A 23,266-nucleotide genomic window follows, 5' to 3' on the forward strand; every position below is an offset into this window, starting at 1 on the left:
CAGTGTTCAAAACAGCATTTTTTTGTGACTTCTTCATTGTGCTAATTCTCAAGGATGTGAAATCTTGGCATAGCTCTTGTCCTTAAAGGGTTTAGAATCATTTCTTTGGGGAATCTTGCCACACACATGCCATACGTGTGCGTGTATATGTGTGTGTGACTTTTTTCTCTTCATTCATTCCAGAGCAAGGTATTACTACTTAAGTTCCAAATATGAAGAGCAGACACACATCAGAGAACTTTCGTCCTGGGGTTGGTTTGTCCTTTTGTATTTGCTCATTGAGTTGACTGCTGGATGTTGTGGAAGAGTTGAAAGGGAATGTACAGATTTAGAGGAAGGGAGTCATGTGGGAATACGTAATTAATTTTTATACTTTCCCCAGTAAACCATCGACCCTTTTTATGATGTCATGAGGGATTCCTTAATTTTGCAGCTGCTTCCTGATTACGTCAGAGAGGAGCCTCTCACCCCACAGCCTGGAGCTGCACTCATATGAGAATTGGAAACAAATGAAGTGCTGAATATCTAATGGCTTCCACTGGGAGAGCTAGTTCAGACTTCCCAGGCCTTCTCCTGCAAGGTCTTCTTCAAGTATTTCTGACCCCCTAAAGTGTCTTTTTTCTAGAAAAAGACAGTACTTGGCCTAGAGCCAAGTGAGCAGAAGTCTGGGGACACCTGTATACATACCTCCCAGTCTCCAGGTGTTCTGCAATCCTAAATTTCTCCCCCTTTTCTATATCTCTTTTGGTGAGTGTTACCCTTTTTGAGTCCTCATGATCTGAATCTGCCAAGAGTGTCAGTGAGAGACCTTGACTGTTCCAGTCATCCCTTCCCTGCCATCCCTACCAACATAACCTCTGTCTTCTCTTATCCTCTTTATGCAATGTTTTCCATATTTGTACCCTTCTTTTTATGAAGTGCTCCACATATAATTTTTCTTGATTAAAACAAGTTCATGCCCTCTTAGCTTTCCAACTGATCTCCCTCCCTGTTACTTTTTTCCAGATACCCTAATCTGTTTTTAAATACTTTAATTAGATTAATACTTATAAAATACTGTTACTTCATTCAGAAACATTGAGTGTCTCCTTACTATCTAATGAGTCAAGTTGGAGTTCCTTGTTTAGCACTGAAGATCCTGCACTGAATTTGCAGAATTACTGCTCTGTACACATGCATGTTGTGACTTGCAGTCCCTCCTACATCCACCAATTTTGTCATTGTTCACCTTTTGCAGCCAGGCTCAGAAAAGATTTCTTTCATGAAACCTTCTTGGATAGATACTAGCTGAAATGAATTCTTTTCCCTCTGGGAGCAGAAAGCATCTTGCTCCTATCTTCCTTATGGCATGTAACACATTTTCTTGAATTATATTTATTGGGTACATATATATTCTTGTTTTGCTTATTAGATTATTTTTTTCTCAAGACAGGATCCTGTTTTCCTTTGTCTTCTATAATTGACAGCAGAATAAGTGTTTTAGGAATTAATGGGAGAGGTCACTTTTTTTCTGTGCCCTTTACATCTCACCACTTTCAGAAGAGCTCTAGAAAAAAACAGAGTTTTACAGTCCTGGGAGATCCAAAGGGTTCAGCAGGTATGACACAAAGGTTTTTAAGAAGGAAATGTTATTTTTCACATTCCTCTGTCTTGTCTTGGCTGTATCCTGTTCAGGTAATATCATGGTTTGCCTTATATTCAGTCAGTCTAACTGTTCCACCATTGTGTGTGAATATTTTGCTTGGGCATAGGGGTGCTTTATTCTAACACATTCACATAGTTCCTCAGGAAGTAAAATGCTATCCTGAGGGCATGGATATCTCTGCTTCTGCTCTGAAAATTTTTTCTTCTTTGGTTTCAGTTTAGTGAGTGCCTCCTTCCACCTCCTTTTCCACCGGCAGCTGCCATAGGGCACTCTAGCTCAAGCAGCAACAACCAAAAGAGATCCTTTTACTGCCCACTTCCTGTAGACAAGGAGTTTTGGGTGGGCTGCTAAGGAATTGTGCCAGCTCTACATCTGACTGGTGACTGACTCATGAGAAAAGCAGGCTTAGGTCTGAAAGATAAGAGCTAACAAATGGCCTCCAGGTGGTGTTGGTTTGGAAGTGACTGACCATTCATTTCCTCTCTTTGAGAGTAGAGGGAGAGTAGTAGTAGAGAGGAACTGGTGAGTAAGTGGTCTTGCCTGTATTTTTCTCCAGCTATTAGTGAAGCAGCCATGCAGATAGTTTTTAATGCTAGAATGGCTAGTAGATCCTGGTATTCTCTAAATCTCTCCCATTGCTTCAAGGTACTAGAATTATATGTTATTTATCTGTGTCATCCCTTCATTATTCTTTTCATCCTCTTGCCAGGAAGCTGACTGTGTACACCAAGGGAACTCTGCTAGTTCCATTGTTGCCAGATTTTTTTTGTGACATCTAAACACTGGCATGAATTTTCTCTGATTCTCTCTCTCTTTCAAAACATAGTACCCTCTTTTAGGAACTGATTAGAAACAGTGGTTCTGAATCATTGTCTCTTGGCTAGACTTAGAGGTCCAGGCAGGTGGTCCTGCCTCTCTTCCCCTCCCTCTTCCCTCTCTGCCCCTCCTGCCTCACTCCCATTTCCTGCAGGAGGATGCTTTGCCATCCTGGAACCGTCAGGCACAGCTTTGCTTTGGCAGCACCATTGCACACACACTGGTGGGAGAGGGGACGTGTTTATCACTTTTCCTGGAGATTATCTGTTTAAGCACTTCTCTGACAGTTACAATAACAAGGGCAGTGTGTTGTGTTTCCCAGCAGAAGGACACTTGCTGTTGAAAGATGTATAGCACTAATTAGAAATACATAACATCCGGCCACATGGCAGCCTTCTCCTGGCCGCTTCATTTCCTGATTTCATACAACTTTGACGACAGTTGGTTTATGTTTTCCATGAATATGTTCTCAGGAAAATGAGAAAGTTTCCCTGTTACATAGGAATGAGCATATTTCTGCTTGAGCAGGTATTTGGCCACAGGAATACTGGAAGCTGTGGTCACTTGCACACAGGTATAACCAATTGCTTCACGTGACTTTGTAGGAAGAAATATTTCTGTCTGACTTCTTTGGCCCAAACTCACCTTCCTTGGCCATCCTCCCCCAGCCAAACCCTTGAGCAAGCCTGCTTTTGGAAAGAAGGGGAAAGGCTATTTTACAATGTTAATGAGTTCTTCAGCTCCTGTTAGGTTCCAGCTATCTGACAGAAAGCCAGAAGAACCTTGGCAAATACCAAGGCAAACAATGCCTTTTCCTCCCCACCCCACATCATAGTGTTCATCAGACTAGGGTCCATTTCTTAAATCTGCCCTCAAATTGGGTGGACTCTGGGAGGCTAGGTGCTGTTTTTCAGCCCATTTATAAAAGGGTAAATACACTCAAGGAGGGTGTCTTATGCCCTACAGAAGCCTATGAGACCAAGAGCATCCTTTGGCAATACCAAAAAGTAACGTGTTAATCAGTTGATACACCGGCTCCAAGTTACCATGGTTACTTGGGTAAATAAGGATTTCTCTTCAGCCTATTAAAGGATCCTACAGTTGCAAAGGCCATAATTTATTTGTAGCTATGTTCTTCACAGTATCTAACATGTCATAAATACTCAGTGTATGATGTCATACCCACGAGACATGGAACCAAACAGGCCTCCTAGAAAGTACTAACCATGAATAGTCATGAAGGTGGCTTCCAGTAGCTACTCTAAGAGGTAGTTGAGCCCTCCTAGGCAATACATCAAAAAGATTCCTGGTGTTGCTATCCTGCTTGGTAGCGTACCTTATATGAGCCAGCCTGGAATGCCCAGAGGCTACAGATGCTGCCCTTAAGCAGTTCTTTCTCCCCCTTGAGTCCTAGTCCCTCATCTTGAACTCCGAGAGACAGTCTAGTCTGAGATTACTGTTCATCATAAGAATAGAAATGGGCGTGGTGAAAGTACCCTGCTTCTTCCAGATCTCACTGTTACACAGGGTGTTGAGTGTCTCTTGGGGAAAAGATATCTGCCTCATTCCTTCTTGCCTTCTGTGTACAGGTAACTTCTGTCTAATCTGCCCAGTTGAATGAGGGTTACTCAGGGTGTAGCCTTCCCTCGGTATATCCTATCTTCTTTCCTGAATTTATTCCTTTAATTGCAGGCTTTGTTGCTAATTAGAGGCAGGCTGCTGGCAGTGTTTGGCAGCAGTCTGGACCAAGCTGGGTTGGCACTGACAGTAGTGGTGCCTATGGCAGGTAGAGGGAGAGAAGTTGGCAGACCTTTTTGGGACAGGTTATGTGACTTCCCTTCCATGCTCTTGTCCTCTCTCTTCATTCTTGGATGCTTGTTTACTTTTTGTTTAGTGAGCTTTATGGCCTCTGGAGAAAACTGAGAGCTATGATCTGTTCTAATTCATAAAATGTTATGAATTCTTACAGCCTACCACAGTTGACTTGGAAAGTGACAGGGTAACATTTTGTACTAGTGGGCATTTGGAATGGTGGCCGGAAAGCCACATGGAAGTATTGGTCCACTGTTATTTGTATTTTGGGTCCTTCAGAGCAGCATTCTGTTCTTCAAGGACTTTGAAAGCAGTTTGGAGCAGGCTTTGTGTGCTTCAGTCATACCTGCTTCTGTGGCAAAAACTCTTTGGAATAGCTGTGATTGTGTAGCATCTCCTTAAGTAGCAAATTTAATTAGGCCCTTTGACAAGATTAGCAGGCTTGACAGAAGTTAAAATGCAGGCAGGGACCGAGATCAAACTTATAGCTAATTATACCTTTAACTCTTGGAGATTCTGAGTTCTCCTGTGTTACAAAGGGAATTAACAGATTAGGTGCTGTCAGAGCTAGTGAACTTGGTGGTCTCTGTTGTTTATCTCCTGTGGGTAGGTGTTGGATGTCTCCTCTTCTGAGACTACAGGTTGAACTGCTGCCTTCTCTTTTCACCAGATCCTCTTCTCCAGTCTGTATGAAATGCTGTTGGGGCAGCTGAAGCACAGATTGAGGAGGGCCCTCACAATAAGTAGGTATAGACAGAGATATGAGAGTATGTTACAAGCCCCACCAAAGACTAACTCTGCCTACCAAGAAAAATGTTCTTTTCAGTGACCTGTAGCCAGAAAGAAGTTAGCTAGGCTGAAAAACTAGGGAAAGGGTGTGCTGGTACTGGAAACCAGGTTTGTTTTTCAACTATAGGAAAAAATTAATATAAAAGCACTGAATAAGTACATAAGTATTATGTGCCAAATATTGTTATATGTAAAAGAATCTCATTCAGTAAAAAATAGATTCAGTGTCTTGTGTATTGTCTTAAAAGGAGGAACATAGAGGAGGTAGACATGAAAGATTGGTGATTTAGAAGTTTTCCTCCTCCCCTCCTTCTCCTCCTCCTCATCTTCTTTTTCTTCCTTCTTTTTTTCTGGAAGGTAATTTTTAAATTTGGTGATTGTGCTTCTGCTGGCTCTGCATTAGAGACTGGGATTGTGAACTAAATTCTTGTTACTATACCTTTACATTATCAGTAGCCAATGGAGGCAGAGATCTTGCAGCTCCAGTTCATATTACCCAGCTTGAAGTAATAGGTCCTGGGGAAGTGTTGCAAAACTTACATAGGTGGTGCTTATGAATGAATGTTCGTAAGTACTTGTCCTTATAATGGGCATGCTGGTAAGCACTTCACTTCTATTATCTTCCATTGCTTTGTAATCCAACTTTTAGATAGGGAATGTTCCTACCCATAAGGAGATAATGAAAGGAAGTTTAGAAATACAGCTAAGGAACTACCAGTCCTAATGAAAGGAAGTACCCCCTAGCCTCCAGGTCACTGACCAGTATTTCTTTGCCTCTCCTTAGATTGCTTTTCAGAGGAGTGTCGCTCTGTGATCCAGGAGCAAGCTGCAGCTCTTGGCCTTGCCATGTTTTCTCTCCTGGTGCAGCGCTGCACCTGCCTACTTCAGGAGTCTGCCAAAGGTAAGCAAGATGGGCACTTAGCTGGCATGTTTTCCAGCTGTCCAGCCCTATCCAAGAAGAGCCAGAGTGCTGAGTTACCTTCTCAGTGTCTTCTTTCTGTAATTCCCAGTCTTCCTTCTATTATCCACCTCTTCCTTTTGCCACCTTACCTAGTCCCCTCTGTCTGCAGTCTGATGATGTCTAAGGCCCTCTGTACTCCTTGTGGATCAGTTCCCTCCTTTCCTCCTTTAGTAGCTAGGAGCTATACTTAAGAGCTGCTGCATCTTTTAAGACAAAAGATAAACGAATTTCCCATTTATATTTTGGGGCATTGTTTGCCTTTTTTGCTTTTTTTTTTTTTTTTTGGTGATACTAGGGATCAAATGAGTTTCACTTTTTGTTCAGAATTGATGTTTTGTTTTATCACCTTTATTTCTGTGTGCCTTTTCAGTATCTGGTGGGTGCTGTAACCTCTGTGGGTCAGCAGTCTTGAGAGACTCACTGCACCAGAGCAGACACATTTTAGCCCTTGAGTTGAGGTACCATGTCTTATCTTTTAAGATACCCTTAGAATTGTAAGCCTAATTGTTGTAGCTGTATAAGATAGAGCTGAGAATTACTGTTTTCTCTGCTCCTACATTCAGTGCTGGCAAGTAGCAAGACCTTTCCATCATGCTGGCACCAGCTTCCAGCCTATGGGGCTTTTGTTCAGGATTAGGGAGGAGCAACTTCTTATTTTGAAGCAGTTGCAGACTTATAGAATAGTTGCAAGAATGATGCAAAGATTTTCGAACCTTCATCCAAATTCTTCATGGTAGTTAATATTTTACCACGTGGCTTTAAGTTCTCCCTTTACACACACCACACACACACACATACATACACACACACATACTTCTTGTTGTCTGAGCCATTTAATTTTAAGTTGCAGGGGGCTGGGGATTTAGCTCAGCGGCATAAGTGCCTGCCTTGCAAGTGTGTGATCATGAGTTTGATCCCTGGTACCGATTTAAAAAAAAAAAAAATTTAAGTTGCAGATATGGTACTCTTTAAAATATTTAACTCTTAAGCTGGATGTGGTAGCCCACTCCTTAATCCTTGCACTCAGGAGACTAAAGCAAGAGAATCATTGGAAGTTTGAGACCAGCCTGGGCTACAAAGTGAGCACAAGGCCAGCCTGAACTGGTAGTGAGACCTTGTCTCAAAAGAAAAAACAAAAAACTTCACTTTGTATTTCCTTTTTTTTTTGACTGGGTTGGGGAGGGTCACACTATAGTTCAGGCTGCCCCTGAACTCACTATGTAGCCCAGGTTGGCCTCGAACTTGCAACATTCTTCCTGCCTCAGCTTCCTGAGTGCATGTGCCACCACACCTGGCTTGTATTTCCTAATAACAAGGTCATTCTCTTAATAATTATCAAAATCAAGAACTTAACATTGACAAAGTACTATTATTGAATCTACAGGCTTATTCAATTTTTATAATTTGTGCTGATTGGTTGGTTGGTTGATTGATTGATTGATTGCTTGATTGCATTGAGAACTAAACCCAGGACTTTGCACAGAGCTACAGCCCCAGCCCTCCCCCCCCACCTTTTTTAATTTTTTATTTCGAGACAGAATCTCACTGAGTTGTCCAGATTGAGTTTAAATTTGCAATTTTCCTGATTCCACCTCCCAGAGTGCTCAGATTACAGGCAAGTATCACCACACCCGGCTCTAATAATAATCTTCCCCGTCTTCCTTAATATGGTGATGAGGATTGAACCTAAGGTCTCATGCATACTAGGCAAGCACTCTACTAGTATGTTATACTCCAGAACCCATCTAATAATATTCTTTATTAAAAAAAAAAAAGAGACAAAAAAAAACCAAAAAACAGTAAAGGGGCTGGGGATTTTTAGCTCAGCGACATAAGCGCCTGCCTTGCAAGCAGGTAGTCGTGAGTTCAATCCCTGGTACCGATAAAAAGAAAAAGACAAAAAAAAAGTTTATTTATTTATTTATTTTCTGTTCTGGGACTCAATCCAGGATCAGACATTGCATTTAGATGCCATACATATTTAGTCCTTAATCTGGAATGATTTCTCAGTTTTTCTTTGTGCTTCACTATCTTGACATTTTTGAGAATGGGGCTGTGGATTTAGCTCAGTGATACAAGTGCCTACCTGGCAAGTGTGAAGTCATGAGTTCGATCACTGTTACCAAAAAAAAAAAAAAAAGAGAGAGTACAAGCCATTTATTTTATCCTATAATTTGAGTTTCTGTATTCTTTCTTTGTGATTAAATTCGGGTTATACAATTTTGACAGTAACTCTGTATTGAAAGACAGCTAAAAGGCTGAGCTATAGGCCAGGGTAGAGACTTTAGCCAGGCTACAGGTAAAGCAGAAATGCCATCTCCATGGGCAGACCCAGTGCACTGGTTCTCTCTTTGTCCTGCTTTTCAGAATCCTCTTAGTTGCTGGCACTTGTCCTCGCTTCTGGGCCCAACTCTCCTGTGGACTTGGTCTCCCTTCCCTAAGAGCTTGCTGCCGTCCCAGCGCCCCAGGCCTCATTCACTCAGGGGCCACAACAGACATAGGCCCAGTTCTCACCCTTTGCCTCTGCAGCTCAGCAGTCCTCTCCTAAGGACCAGGATGACCAAGATGACATCAAGGTGTCTTCCTTCATCTCGGATCTGAAGGAACTGCTCCCCAGTGTGAAAGTATGGTCAGACTGGATGCTCGGCTACCCAGACACCTGGAATCCTCCACCCACCTCTCTGGATCTGCCGTCACAGTGAGTTGGCCTGTCCGTTCCTCTAATGCTATCAATCTTGGCCTACCTGTACTCTTGCAGCTCCTTTCCTTGTCCTGTTTTTTGCTTCCTTTCACGCATAGCCCATGTTTTCCTTCTTCTCTCCTCATTAGAATTTTAGTTTTCCCTCCTTTAGAACACTTTTGTTTGATTTACATTATTTTGGCCTACTTGCCAACCCCGTTCTCCTTTAGCTGTCGGTTTCCCTTACTGTATAGTTTGTTCTCTGTTGTGTTGCATGTCTTGTTCCTGATGTGTTATTCTTCATACTCACCATCTTTGCAGCTGCTTCTGAAGTCTGGATGTTTGTCAGCCAGTATGTGAGAAACTCTTGTCTCTTTATCTCCCCGTTAGTTTTTGTCTGTATCTTTCAATGGTCTCGCTTCTGCTCATGCTATCTTCTGTAGATCTCCTTGCCTCCCCTTGCAACATTTAATGTGTGAGAAAGATGAATGTATCTACACCTGTCCTTGTTCACTCATTTGCTGTCTCCTTACCTTGCCCCTGTGCCTGTCTCCTTTTTTAAGTGGTGGTGAATCATAACCAAATTTGCTATCCCAACTATTTTTATTTATAATTCAGTGGCATAAATTACAGTCAAAGGGTAGTGCAACCAAGTGTGGCTATTTCTTGGTCCTGGTCTGAGTCTAGGTTGTATCTGACCCTGCTTGTTTAGGTCCATTATCTGTGTGTCTCTGTGAGCCGTTGTGTCTTAGTGTCTTAGTGTGCAGAGTGGGAAGGTCTGTGTGTTTTATGTCTCTGCAGAGTTGTCTGTCTAGAAACTTTTCAGTGTGCCCATCCTTGGCTACTTGTATACAAGGTGTGTTCAGAATATACAGTGAATACTTAAATTTTTAAAAGATTCATTACAAGAAAGGACGTATGGCCATTAATTCTCCTCAGAATACTTCCCCCTCTTTGAACATTCTTAGCACATCATTCATGCCACTTTCTGAAGCAGTTCTAGAAGTCCTCTTTTGTCAAAGTCTTTAAGAGGTGTGATAGAAAAATACATTAAATGCTGCTACTGCTGCTCAGATCTGTTCAACTGAAAGGCAGACTTATTAAACCATGGTATGTATCTACCTTAATCAGTAGATCTAGCACTGTGTATGACCTTTGGTTCTTCCCCAAAGTCAAAATGATTATGAAAGATAAATGTTTTAAGTCAATTTACTACTTTGAGGCAGCCATGACTGTGCAACTAAAGATAATCACAAAAGAGGACTTTATGTCTTTTAGTGTGATAAAAAAATTTCATATTTTCTGGTCATACCTCATATGTGTGTCTGTATGTTCCATCAATAGCCATGTGTGTTGTGTCCATTTGTATTATGACCCTATCTGAGTATATACTCATTTGCTTCTGTCTTCTGTGTCTCTTTGTATTCTATCGCTCTGTAGGGTTCACATCTCCCCATAGGATTCTACTTCAATGTCTGGATATATGTCATATGTCAGTCTGTCTTTGATCCCATCCATTTCTGTGTGTTGACTAGTTCTTGTGTGAATATACTTATATATATTCCTGAATGTTTGTGTTTATGTCCATGTTTGGCAGTAACCATGTTGGTTGAATTGTCTCTGTGTGTCAGTCTTGCTCTGTCTCAGTTGTCTGCCTTTACTGCTTATTTGTATGTCTATATCACACTACCTAAGAATGGCATATATTTTTAAATAATTGAGAAAAATCAGAAAACTAATGACTTGTGAAAATTATATGAAAGTCATATGTTAGTGTCTATGTTATATGAGAACACAGCCATGCCTATTTCTGAGACTGGTTTCACAGTAGAACTACAGAATTGAATAGTTGCCGCAGAGACTATATGACTAACAGAACCTAAAATACTGACTCACAAATTACAGAAAAAGTTTCCTGACTTCTGATCTTGCATATCATTTTTCTCTGTGTTCGTATTTGTGCTGCAATAACTGTGCATATGTTCACATAAGCTTTATCTCTGTTAGTTATACTGACTGTTCATCTCTCTTTCTCCTATTCCTTTCCTCTCATTTCGACTTCTCTGTCACTTCCTTTCTTTCTGCCCCACCCCATTCTGTTTCTCCTTTCTTTCTTCCTGTACTTCTCATACACACATTTTCTGCTTTGTTGTCTGTGGTAAATGTGTGCTCTGAAAGTTCCTTCAGATTCAGTGTAGAGTTGTATATAGTATTTTGGAGCAATCATTCATACCCAATACCTCATCATTGATCTCCAGGGCTCTTCTCTGGGAGTGGGAAAATACTGGAAGATAAAGTGTGGAGACCTTGGTGCTGCTAGGCAGTAGGAGCGAGGAGGGAAGTTTTTCTGGGTTGGTGACCAGCTGTGTGTATCTCCTAGACTCATGGATGATCCAGAGAGGAAAGGTGCAGCAGAAATTTCTTTCATTTCTTCTTCTTCGTGTGTGTGTGTGTGTGTGTGTGTGTGTGTGTGTGTGTACACGTGCCAGGGATCAAACTCATGATCTCATGCTTGACAGGCAAGTGCTTTATGCTGCTGAGCTATCTTCCCGGCCCCAGCAGAGATTTCTGGCCAGCAGTTATTGATCTTTCTGTGTGAGCTTTGTAGTTTTGATTCTGACCCCTCTTTCCTTCCAGATTTCTCTTTATATCTCACCCCAAGAGGTACTTCTGGAATGTTACTCCTACGCTCCCCAGGTCTAGCTCTATAACTGTGTAAACAGTACTCACAACATTGGACCTTTGTATCCTTCCTTTGAGCCCCCTCTAGGTTTTCAAAATGCATTACAAGATGAAGTCTTATGAACAGGGATTGAATGCTTGCATTGGGTAATAGAGCCATGCATTGGTTGGACAGAGGACAGTTGTTTCCCAATAGTGATGTCCAAAGAGTTAACATGTACAGTCTTAGGCTTTCCGAGTTACTAATCTGTAATACAGACTGAGCAATTGCAATTTTGGGAAGAAAATGCTGGGAAAGGGCTCGGCTCTCCAGGTATCTAAGACATTGCTTCTGAGTATGTGCAGGAGCCACTGGGTAGTCCCTCCTTCCTCTTGGGATTGGGGAAACAAAACATCTGTCCCTTGGGGCTGGGGGGTTTAGCCCAGCAGCATAAGCACCTGCCTTGCAAGCAGGCAGTCATGAGTTTGATCCCCAATACCAATTAAAAATAATAATAATAAAAAATCTGTCCCTGGAGCTTGGCTCTTCATGGGTCACCTAACCTCACAGCTCCAAGTTTCTCAGATATGGTCCACCTATATCCTAGCCATCAGGTGTGTTAATTCTTCTACCTTGCTTCTTCATCCCTCCTCCCTTTTTCAGTTTGGCTGTTATTTGGCTGAGGAAATGGAAGGCTCACACAAGAAGTGCTGAGCCTCATTTACTTGAGGTGCTGAGTCTGTTTTCCCTTTAGATACTGCAGCAAATGGCCTGTTGCTGGTTCTGTGAGCTGCTGCCCATCTTGGGGCAAGGGCTCAATCTGCAGCTGGGTGTGTGGTCCAAGCTACAGCCATCCCTAGCTGGGATAAGAGGGAGTTGGGATACTTGAACATACCTGCTTTGTCATTCCAGGATTTTCTTCGCAAGGAGAGCAAACCTGACCCAATAATATATTGACTCTAATTGTCCAGTAAATTAGTAAAATACAGTAAATTAATTTCTGTGTCCATAGATACTATTTACTCTCTTCTGAATCCAGGCTGGACATGAGAAATCAGTGAGATCAGCAGTTAGTCCCCTTCTGGATGGTCTATCTTCACAGTCAGATCAGCAGCTGGCTGTCTCTGGAATGCAAGTTTAAATTTAAGGGAAGGCCTCTGCTGTCCCTGGGTGAGACATCAATGCATGGTTTTTAAAGAAATACTGCCAGTATTCAGTAGAACAAACCTGATCTGCCTAGCACTGAAGGTAATCCCACTTCACAGCCTTCAGATCTGAGCATTGGAAAAGTGAAATATAAATTTTACCTTCTGCTTTCTAGTTACTTGTATTTTAGCCAGCTTCCTAATTTCTCCAAAAGTAAGTACCATGAGTTAGGAGGGTTCTGTGGATTTCAGATGTGCGTCTTGCACCCACTAATCTTCCATAGAGGGAGACTTTTTCTTTTAAGGCTATAGAGAATGATATACCCCTGATAGTTCTGTAGATGTTAGAATTGTAAGGTCCTTGTCCTATTATTCATTTTGAAGGCTTCAGGAATATCCTTAAGGAAGTAGAAAGGAAATGGCTTCCATTTAATGCCTCTCCTTCACATGTTTTCATTAGGATTTGCCTGCATTTTTTTCTCTGCAAATACAAATTTCTCTGATCCTGAGATAAGGTTCACCAGGTAGTCTGTAGTTTCATTTGATTTTCCTTCAGAAATGTCATTCCCAAATAGTCTCTTTGACATATTGAACCCTTAATTCATTTTTCTCTCTTCCTTCTCTACCTGTTTTTTCATTTGTTATCTCTGTGTATGGTCAGATGGTCAGAGAATCATTGCACAGTATTCTCCACTATGCTAGGGGATTCCAAAGCTCATCATTGGTCTCCTTCATTCTCTTCTCTTTGCCTATATATGGCTTTTTTTTTTTTTTGGTCTTTTTTGAGATGGGGTCTCGCTATGCAGTTCAGGCTGGCCTTGAGCTCACTTTGTAGCCCAGGCTGGTCTCAAACTCATAACAATCCTCCCACCTCAGCCTCCCGAGTGCTGGGATTACAGGCGTGAGCCACCACGCCCGGCAATATACTGCTTTTTTCTAATCAAATCTACTTTCCCTAGAAATTAGCAGGCACATAGGATGATGATGACAGAACATCATTGGCACTGCAAAGTGATAAGGAAAAAATTGTAGGACCATTTGTTTCTTCCTTCACAGTGACACTTAGCAGGTCTGTGTGCTGAAGTTAGTGTGTAAGCTGACTTTGCTCTTAGATCTGTTAGTAATTGTAGGATAGATTCCACTCCCAGGAAGTGTCAGGTATAGAGAGTAGCAGATGAGGAAAGTGGCTTTGTACTCTGTAAAAGACAATATAATCTGTGCTTTTAGAACAGATTGGTGCTTGGAAGGACTATCTATTTGTGATCCATCTGCAGCATAGTTTCTTCCACCCCAGGCTTCCTGTGATAAGGGACAGGCAACGGCTCCCCACTTTACCAAGTGAACATGAGGGAAAAGATGTAAATGACAGCTGCTGAAAATGAGAAAAGGGCAGCAGATTTCCATGAGTATAGGCAGAGGGACCTCTTATATCCCAGAATTTCAGGCAGGGCCAAAGCAATGGGATAGTCTACCTCATTTCACAGTCTCTACTGAAGCCAAATCTTCCTTCATCTTGATCTCTGGTTCTCGGTAAGTGAAAGAATCAGGAGACTTTGAGAACATCCAAGCCTAGCCCAGCTGTGGCAGTTGGTTTATTGCTTTCAGCTGGTACTTGAACCCAGGTCCTGGTCTTGGAGGCTTTCCCAGGTTTAATCCCCAGAGCTTTCTCTGCAGCTGTATGACACTGCGCTGACCCCGAATGAGGATAGGAAAATAGAACCAGTGCCAAGCCAGAGTCTCTTTTTCATTTGGAGTCTGGCTGTCTGCCCATGACCAGGGTTACATAATGGGAAACATAGCTGGGGCTCTGGAGAACCCGCGTTTCACCAGGCTGCCCAGACCTTTACATTCTGATGCTATATATCTTCCTAATTGTAGCTTGGATGCATTTATCACACTGTTGGATTGGTGTACTGTTAAAAAAAAAAAGGAAAAGAAAACTCCAGAAATTCCTGGACTTGCTCCTTTTCCATGTCTTGTCCTATATAGTCTGCAGAGCATGCCGAAAAAGGCTTATAGGGAGTCTTCTGAAATACTGTCATATAGGGAGAAATAGGGATATGTAGGGAATAAGCAGTAAGCTAATTTACTCAGGACGCAGGAAGCCTTTGTGTGTTGACCTTGTAGATGAGATAGAAATTCTTGAGTTAAAAAACTAGCTAGTTCACTCACTCTCATGGGGCAGCTATGAAGTAAGTACTGATCCCAAGTCTAATCAGCACCCCTTCAAGGACGCTTAATACGTCTTTCCAAAAGGGCATTTTCAGAGGTCACTAAGTAATAGCCCATCAGCACTTCCCTAAAGGAAGTGGTAGTGACTGTGGGAAGCCCCTTTGCTACCCTGGCTCCCCACCCAGTCTCCCTGGCTCCAAGTTGGGGCGCCAGCACTACAGCCTGGCACCAGGGGGTTCCTCTTCCTCCAAGTGCTGAGTGTGGTGTACACGTGATCTCTCCCATGGCAGGAGCCTCTGTCCCCTCCCCTCTCCTCCCATAGGACTCCTTGTGAGAGGAAGGGGTGTTGGCCTAAGACTCCAGTCTGACCCCAGCAGGGTACAGCAGCTGACCCCAGGGAGAGTACTTTCCAGCTCTGGGCTGAGGTTATTTGGGTCCAGTGTGTGCTAAACTGAGAAGACGTGTTGGAGTGGTTACAGCTAAAAGTTTGGAGAGGCAGGAACCGTGAGAATCCACACCAGGGAGGCCACTGAGGGCTCCACTCACGCCGTAGAGATGTCAGGATCCCCTAGGGGATGCTCTTTCCCAAAACACAGTGTTGATGGGTTTAACACACTATAGTGATGTGACAGTGGCTATGCATATGAATGTAGCTTGGGAAAACGAATCAAATAAGGCTCTGACCTAGATAGAGGTTGGGGACGTTACATAGTAGAGGTACTCTGGTACCTGGAATGAGGCAATTGTGACCTGTTACTGGCACAGAACTTTATTTAGCCGCACTGCTTAGAACACTGGGAAGCTTACGTCCTTGCAGTACTACAGGGTTACTGAGCCTCAAAATGTGATTTGCCCTATTGGAAGGAGTTGATTCAGAGTTGGGCACTTTTTCAAAGGCCCAAGTTGACTCTTTATATAAAATAGGACTGTAGTAGGGATCTTCCTTCAACTGGGTCTTACATGCTTTAGTGGTCACCCAATAAATAGTTCTTATTCTTGCAGGATTATATCTTGCTGCCTCTGACCTTAATTCTAGAACAGTGTTCTCTGATTTTTTTGTGTCATAAAGACATCTAGTCGACACTTGTTTTTAGTTCCTACATCTCTGAAGAGACTTGCATATTTTCTCCCCATATTCAACATATTCCTGGGCATACTATAATACCTAGCACTGAGGTATCAGAACCATTTCCTTATCCCATGACATGGGTTCAGCATTACATCTTAGCTTTCTAAAGGAGCATCCTAAGCCATTTTAAGCCCAAGTAACATTCTTTTAACTTTACCAGACTTGTTGGATTTAGGTCCATTTCTGCTGTTAGCTGCTCACCTCCTCATGGTTTCTCCATTTGGATAAGAAGTCCTCCAAGGCAGTGATGGGCTTATGTTGGCCACTAAACAAAATGAATTAGAGAAGTGTGGGCTCCAAGAGGGAATTAATTTTTTAAAAGCAAACTCTGCATATCTTAGGAGAATTTCTCTTGTTAAGGTATTTTGTCTTTCCCTTTTGCGGATGTCATCCATGGCTGTTTTTCAGCTTCTTTGTGCCTATCTTTGGCTTTGTACCATCTTTGGCTATATTTCCAAATCTTCTCATTCCAGAAACCAAAAGACACAACTTGTTTCCCAAGTGTAGAACTTCTCTGATCTTCCATAGCTCTGAAACACAATGCAGGACTTCTTCTCACTCAACTCTTTCCGGGTTTGTTCTGCAGCTGTGGAGTTTGAATGTTAGTGTTTAAACAAGCTGGTATTACACAGGAAATGGCCACCTCCACAGGCCCCTGCAGGCTTGTAACATGGGGTCATTGTACTTGATATTAATCACCAGTCAGCCTGTTCCTCCAGTAAAAATATGAAAGAGTGTGTGAGGACTTAGTCCTCCTTAGCCTGAGTCCTGGTCAGACCTCTCCAAACTGTCATTGTTCCTTGGTTCCACCCCAGTTGCAGCTTTCACAGGAGTCCTAACTGACCCCTTCCCTATAAACCAGGCAATTCTACCTTCTAAGTTCTAGGCAAGGAGACATATTGTGGTAGTATAACACACCTCACGTATCTCACACCTTAATCTTTCAAGGCATGTGTTAGTTGTACAACATATCCTATGAGAGATCTCTAGAATTTTAGAAACACAGAAACCCATTGACCCATCTTAGAGCAGGACTTCTTAGTTCCCTGAACTGAAATGCCTTTTCTTAATGCCATTTGCAGAACTAACCCCAGCCGGAAGGGTTAATCTGATTCTCCAAGTCAATATCCCCCAAACAACCAGCCAAGAGTGTGTGTTGGTTCATTTCTGTGAAATGTGTTTCCCCAGTCACCTGGGTTGGCCTGGGCTGCATTGTATCGGCCAGCAGCTGCACTGCACTCAAACTGACAGCTACATTAAACCTTGGAATTCTGAGGCAATAAAAAGTAAATTAACTCTTATTTTTTTCCTTTCCTGGTGGAGTAAGTGAATGCATGTCTGTAGGGAAGTAAATGGGCCTTGGTTGTGAGTTCATGCCTCTTACTAGTCACTACTGGTCTGTCCCAGGCTAGAATCTGGTGTTCAGATTCCAGCTAAGGATCTGCTTTCCTGGTGTGTGGTGTGTTCTCTGGGGTTGGACCTATGGGTCGCCCTGCAATTGCTGATCCCTGTGCATTAATCACATCCCAGCTGTTTAGACTCCCTTGCCACCATTCTGGGAGCCATAAATGGGTTTATTAAGCACAATTTCATATTCTTTGGCTGCTTTGTGTCTGTTTGGTGATATATACACCCTAACTTCAGTAGGATTTTGTGGGCTCTGAGAGCTTCCCCAAAATATAAGTTGAACCAGAACAAACCAAAAGGGTTTGACTAAACCTATAGCACTCTAGAGGGTCCATAGATAATGAAAGGTGATTTGAGATTTTCAGAAAAACCTTTTGGGGAGTCATTTCCCAAGCTTTTCCAGAAGGTTGGAAGCTGTTTAAACAGCTCCTTATAACCATAAAAATTTGATTTTGGATTCCTCAGCCAACATTGAATCTGTAGAGTCCAAGGGCTGGTATGGGGGTGAAGGTTAGAAGGCACTCCAGTTGAAATAAGAAACTATAACAAGAAAAAGCTAAGCTTTTCTCCTTGTATTCAGATAGGAAACTCTGTATTCATCCATGGTACTGGCCTCCTGGCCCAAAGTCTCCTTTGGGGTAAACTGAGGTCAGGTTGCCAGGGTTCCAGAAATTACCTCGTCCCTTTGCAATATCAGTTTTTGAGTTCAGGCATCTCACCTGCATTTTCAAAGCACTTCTCCATTTTCTAGTATTAGTTTCCTGATACTCTTTACACTCACACTGCTGTGGAGAGTTACTAGATGGCCCAGGGATATCTATGTAATTGTGTTCATGTCTGTGGTGTTCAGTGAGATGAGATAACATATGATATGTAATCTGAGCTTAGATAGTTCCACTGAGATAACAAAAGAAAGCAGCTACTCAGAATCAGAGTTCAAATACAAGATTGGGCTGAATTGACCAGAGCAGAAGTGACCTCTCATTGATGGATTTTATGTATTTCCTTGGTTCTGATCAGTCTAGCTTGATCCTTGAACCACTTTTTATTTACATTTCTGAGTTGGGAACTCCTGGTACTTCCTATGTCTTTTGGCACTAGATGCTGTCTTACAAAATCAACATTAGGGTAGGAGCTCTTATGTACCTTAGTTTTGTGATGAATCTTAAGGGTTTTGGCACAAGGTGGGTGGTAATAGGCAAAAGGCAGATGTGGGCAGGGGTCCCTAGTGGTGGCCAACAATCTCTGGGAGGAGTCTCTTCTGGTTTATCTGAGCCTTAGGGGACAAGAGAGCATGGTAATGAGAACCACATGGTACCACATATTTCTTCATTTTGGATCCAAGATGGTAGGGGTGGGAGGATAAGAGAGGGTTATGGGGCCTCCCACGGTGGCTGCCGTGGGTGATTTTCTGCTGCCTGTGTCTGGCTGGGGATGCTGCTCCTCACACCCTCATCCAACCTCTAATTATGTCCTCCTGCAGCCTCAACCTGCACAGCACCAGCTAGGGCCCCAAAGCCAAGAATTCAGCTGGGAGACTTTTCACCTTCTTCCTTCTCACTGTCGTCTTTCCTGTTTATTTTCCAAATTGCTGCTCTGCAGCCGAGCAGTGTTTGTTGGCCAAAGCTCACCAGTGCTGTGGGATCGGACTCAGCAGTGGGCTCAAGTGGCCAGCAGGGCACTGGGGGAGGAAGTGGAGAACTAGAAGAACCTCCCTGTGCGTCTCCCATGGGCAGTACTAACCTCAGAGGCGGCCCTGAGCAGCCCTATCACATCCGGTGCTTGTCTCTGCAGTCGGGACCAGAGGATAAACTATCAGAGCTGTGGGGCAGTGCATCATTCCTCTTATTATTTTCTTCTCTGCAGATGGGGTCGTGGAAAGTTCAGTTCCTTTTAACCCTCAAAGTTCTGTTTATTCTACAGCTGGTAGCCTGAATGCCGCGTTTCCCATTACATCACGAAGGGGCTCAGGCAGATCTCTGCACAGAAACGTGTTGCAACTGTTTATTTTTTTCCATATTTAAACATTTCTGACAGCCAAACCAGGCTGAGCCAAAAGATGGAGCTTTGTGAATGAGTCTGGTTGTCGGTGTCTGTGCAGAGAGGCTTTAGAAAACTCTCATCCCTGTGGTGATTCTTCTCAAACATGTTCTTTTTCCTGGGCAGAACCTGTGAAGTGAGTTACTTCTGCAGTACACGTGTGTTGATTATGTGCTGTTGTGTGATTAATGGGGGTACGTTCCACCTGGTTCCCAGGACACTCTTGAAAACAAGATGTTTCATTTCATTGCCTTTTCCTAGCGTAGTGAGTACAGTAAATAAAACATTGCAACCACCTTCCACCTGGAGCCAGTCATGGAGTTCCCATACCTCTCCCACCTTTTCCTCTAGCATCACCTTCAGTAACATATCCCATGAATGCCATTTCTCCCACCATCTCCCAAAGGTCCCTAGTCTCCAGGAAAAACAGATTGCTTAGGTCTGAGGTCCCTTCCTCCAGGCAGCCATTCATGCATAGTAACTCCCCTGGGAAGATTCAAGGATGATTCTGCAACTCTCTTTGCTTATTTTCTCTTTTGCTCCATCTTTTGAACCTAATCATGAAGGCTTATTTATGATTTTCTTGTGCATACTGTTCCTTTTAAAGTAAAACTTCGCATTCAGAGGGTACTACCTATTCAGATTTCCAGGTTAGGGGCTCCTCTGGAGAAGAAAGACAAATCTATAAATATGGCAAGCAGTGCAATTGACTACAATTTGAGGTATTCCTGAGCAGGCACTCACCAAAACAGGAATTTGAACCCTCTCTTATAATTCTATTCAGGATATCAAATGAGAAGAGTTAAACTTTGCATTTAGAGTTTTTCTTCTCCAGTTCAACCACGGCTTGGTGATAGCCATCATGATAAACAGCCAACCTTGTTTACCCAAAACTGGGGGATTTGGAGAGGTATAACACTCTGAGTGCTAAAACTGGGACTGTCCGACAACGTCTAGTCACCCTGTATCTAACCTTCTATAAGTGTGAAAAAGGCCAGTGTGGGGGATGGTCAAGACAGCACTGATAGTGGTTCATGTGCCAAAATCTTTGAGAAGCTTTACCTTCTTGAGTGGATATTGGCAGGCCAGGAATGATGTTTTCATTGAATCTGTGTTTGATTGGAAGAGATTTCTAAAGCACTGCAAAGGGAAAACCCACATAGCTCCGCACAGTGTGACTGAATCCTCTGTAGCTGTGTCTGGAAGAAGCAGGCTGGTGTCACTGCTGTCTGTGTGGTATATACTTGGTTGCTCAGGAGGGGGAAATTCTGGGAGTTGCCTCAGGCACTGGGAATCTAGAGTGTTTTAGTAAGCATCTCAGAGCATTGCTGGAAAGAGGACAGGACCTGCATTAGGCAACTACTCTCCAGATTTTTCCTCTCTGGTCAGAGTTTTAAAACTCCCCCTAATCAGTGTAAACTTGCATAGAGGGACACTCATACCTAGATTACTGCCATGAATCCTAGCATTTTTAATATGATTTCCTGGCTGCTGCCAGTTTGGACAACTTTTGCAACAAGTATTCTCCTCACAAATGCTGAATGTACTTTTAATAGTGCCTCTGTAGACCTGCTCTTTTCTCTGACCTTATTTTTCACAGGGTTGCTGTGGATGTATGGTCAACGCTGGCTGATTTTTGTAACATACTGACTGCGGTGAACCAGTCTGAGGTGCCACTGTACAAGGACCCGGACGATGACCTCACCCTTCTTATCCTGGAAGAGGATCGACTTCTCTCAGGCTTTGTCCCCTTGCTAGCTGCCCCTCAGGACCCCTGCTACGTGGAGAAAACCTCGGATAAGGTCAGCACCAGGCCAAACATCCCTCCCCATTCACCCCCCCCCCTTAATTCTCCAGACTTTTTTTATTCTTGGGAAGTTTTCTGTGCAAACGGAACATGATTAAGTCATTGAGAAGGGTGTTAAGGGAAAATATCGACCTTTTAGCCGCTGACATCTAGCTCTATATCCTGAAAAAAAAGCCCTCTCAACTTCCTTTGGGATGTGTGTGTGTGTGTGTGTGTGTGTGTGTGTGCGTGTGTGTGCGTGTGTGTGCGCGCGCTCGCTGGCATGTTGTATATACGATCATTTCCTCACTTGTTTAAATAGTGCAGCTTGTGTTGGCAGTGCGCTCACTCAGCTCCAAATGGTTTGCATCATGCTTAAAGCACCCTCCTTCCTCCCCCTTTCCTTCTTCCCCCAGCCACAAAACTCTGCACTAGGAAAACAGCCAGGGCTTTTTCCCTTCTCTAAGGAGGAGAGTGATAAATAGGTGACTAGAGAGAAGCAGACACCATGTGTTAACTTACAAAAAAAGCTTTTAGGAATATGAAGCATTCCTCGCTGCCTGGTTTCTATTTCCCTTCCTCTAAGGACCGTGTTTTAACCTAAATTTTTTAAAAATCTGTTTATACAGAACAAACCCCATTCCCCATTGTGCTGGTGAGGATTGTGAAGCTCCTGGTCTCTGTAGCAATTGAGTTTTCAGCCAGGTGGCCGAGTAGGACAGTCTGGGCTGCTTCATTCTTCTTTTGTGAGAGCCATTCCACCAGGAAAGTAGTAGCCATATACCTTGGGGGCAGTTTCCTGTGCTGAAACAGGGAGTACCCTGTGTCTTACTTTTCTGCAGAGTCCTTAGCATCACATCCCTATTGGGCAGAAGTCCTTGAGTAGGAGTCCACAGATGGCTTCTAAGGAGGAAGTCTTTTGACCTAGAGAAAGTATACACCAGGGACAGAGAGATTTTTTTTTTTAAGTCAGTAAAAATGAAATTCCAAGCTGTGAGTGGTAGCATATCCTTGTAATCCTAACTACTGGGAAGGCTGAGACAGGAACTCCAAGGCCAGCCTGAGCAATTTAATGAGACATTGAGCTGCATGTGGTGACACCTGCCTGTAATCCCAGTACTTGGGAGGTGAAAGCAGGATGGCCATGAGTTCAAGACCTGCATGGGCTACATGAATTCAAGGCTATCCTGAACTACATAGGAGACCTGATTTAAAAAAGACTTGAGAATATAGCTCAGTGATAGAGGTTTTGCTATAATGCACAAGGGCCTAGATTTAATCCCCAGCAGCACCAAACAAAAATAACTAAATTCCAACATGAATGCAAATAAGAGAGACCTTATACTGAATATAAATTTTAAAAATTTGTTCTTAGTGTTTATTCATTGTAGAAACTTTTGCAAAACATAAAAAAAAATGTATCTAATCCTATTACCCAAGATTAGCACTGCTGTCATTTTTATAATCATATTTAACTTTGAGTGTACACACATCCACATTTTTTTCTTCAGTGAAACTGGCATAGGGTAGGCTGGAGATGTAGTTCAGTGATAAAATGTTTCCCTGGCTAACATAGCTGATTAGTATGGCTGTGTCAGAAGAAATCTTTAGGAACTCTCGACCCTTTAGAAATTTGAAGAAAATAGACATTTTCCTCAAACTTCTACTGGTCATTACTAAGAAATGTATAATATCTCGAGGACTAACCAATAGCGGCAACATGACCAATTTTATTACTGGTAATGTTTATTCACACTTTTGGTCTAGCTTGGATGCTAATTCAACAGATACTTACTGAGCACACATTGCCCACACTGCATGAAACATAAGGCTAATATTCTAGTATAAAAGACTATGTCATATATAATGATGTAAATAACAATACATTTTAGGTAAACTAGGGTAATCCCATAAAGACATTGCTTTATCATTAATGATTTAGCACTTACCATTTCCCAAGCATATTCTATGGAGCTCTCCTTTTGTAGCTTCTGAATTCTTTATGGAAAATTTTTTGTGATATGATCATATGTATATAAAGCAGTGTTAAACAGAACTCATTACTGCAAGATCTCTTGGCTCTTTAACATTGCAGTATACACTGCAAGGATAGTCTTTGTAATCTTTGCCCAGCTTGTTTCACCCTTGATCTTTTTGATTTACCGAACATCTAGAAGGTTAATGTTCTGAAGCTGGGCACGGAGTATATATACTTATAATCC

The 23,266-nt window shown here is 42.6% G+C and overlaps 1 protein-coding gene across 7 annotated transcripts in view; it reads left to right on the plus strand.

Moving 5' to 3' along the window:
* The window catches only part of Smg6 (SMG6 nonsense mediated mRNA decay factor), a 217,887-nt gene that overhangs the window by 91,924 nt on the left and 102,697 nt on the right, over positions 1–23,266 (plus strand). For all 7 annotated transcript variants that reach the window (XM_005003546.3, XM_063249640.1, XM_063249642.1 and 4 more), the window contains 3 exons: positions 5,847–5,963; positions 8,553–8,721; positions 20,859–21,060. In XM_005003546.3, coding sequence (XP_005003603.2) covers positions 5,847–5,963; positions 8,553–8,721; positions 20,859–21,060 — 488 coding nt within the window. The remainder of the gene's footprint in view (positions 1–5,846; positions 5,964–8,552; positions 8,722–20,858; positions 21,061–23,266) is intronic.

The sequence above is a fragment of the Cavia porcellus genome, unplaced genomic scaffold (assembly GCF_034190915.1).
Source record: "Cavia porcellus strain 051 isolate PalLab524CR breed Dunkin Hartley unplaced genomic scaffold, mCavPor4.1 scaffold_6, whole genome shotgun sequence".
Lineage (NCBI taxonomy): Eukaryota > Metazoa > Chordata > Mammalia > Rodentia > Caviidae > Cavia > Cavia porcellus.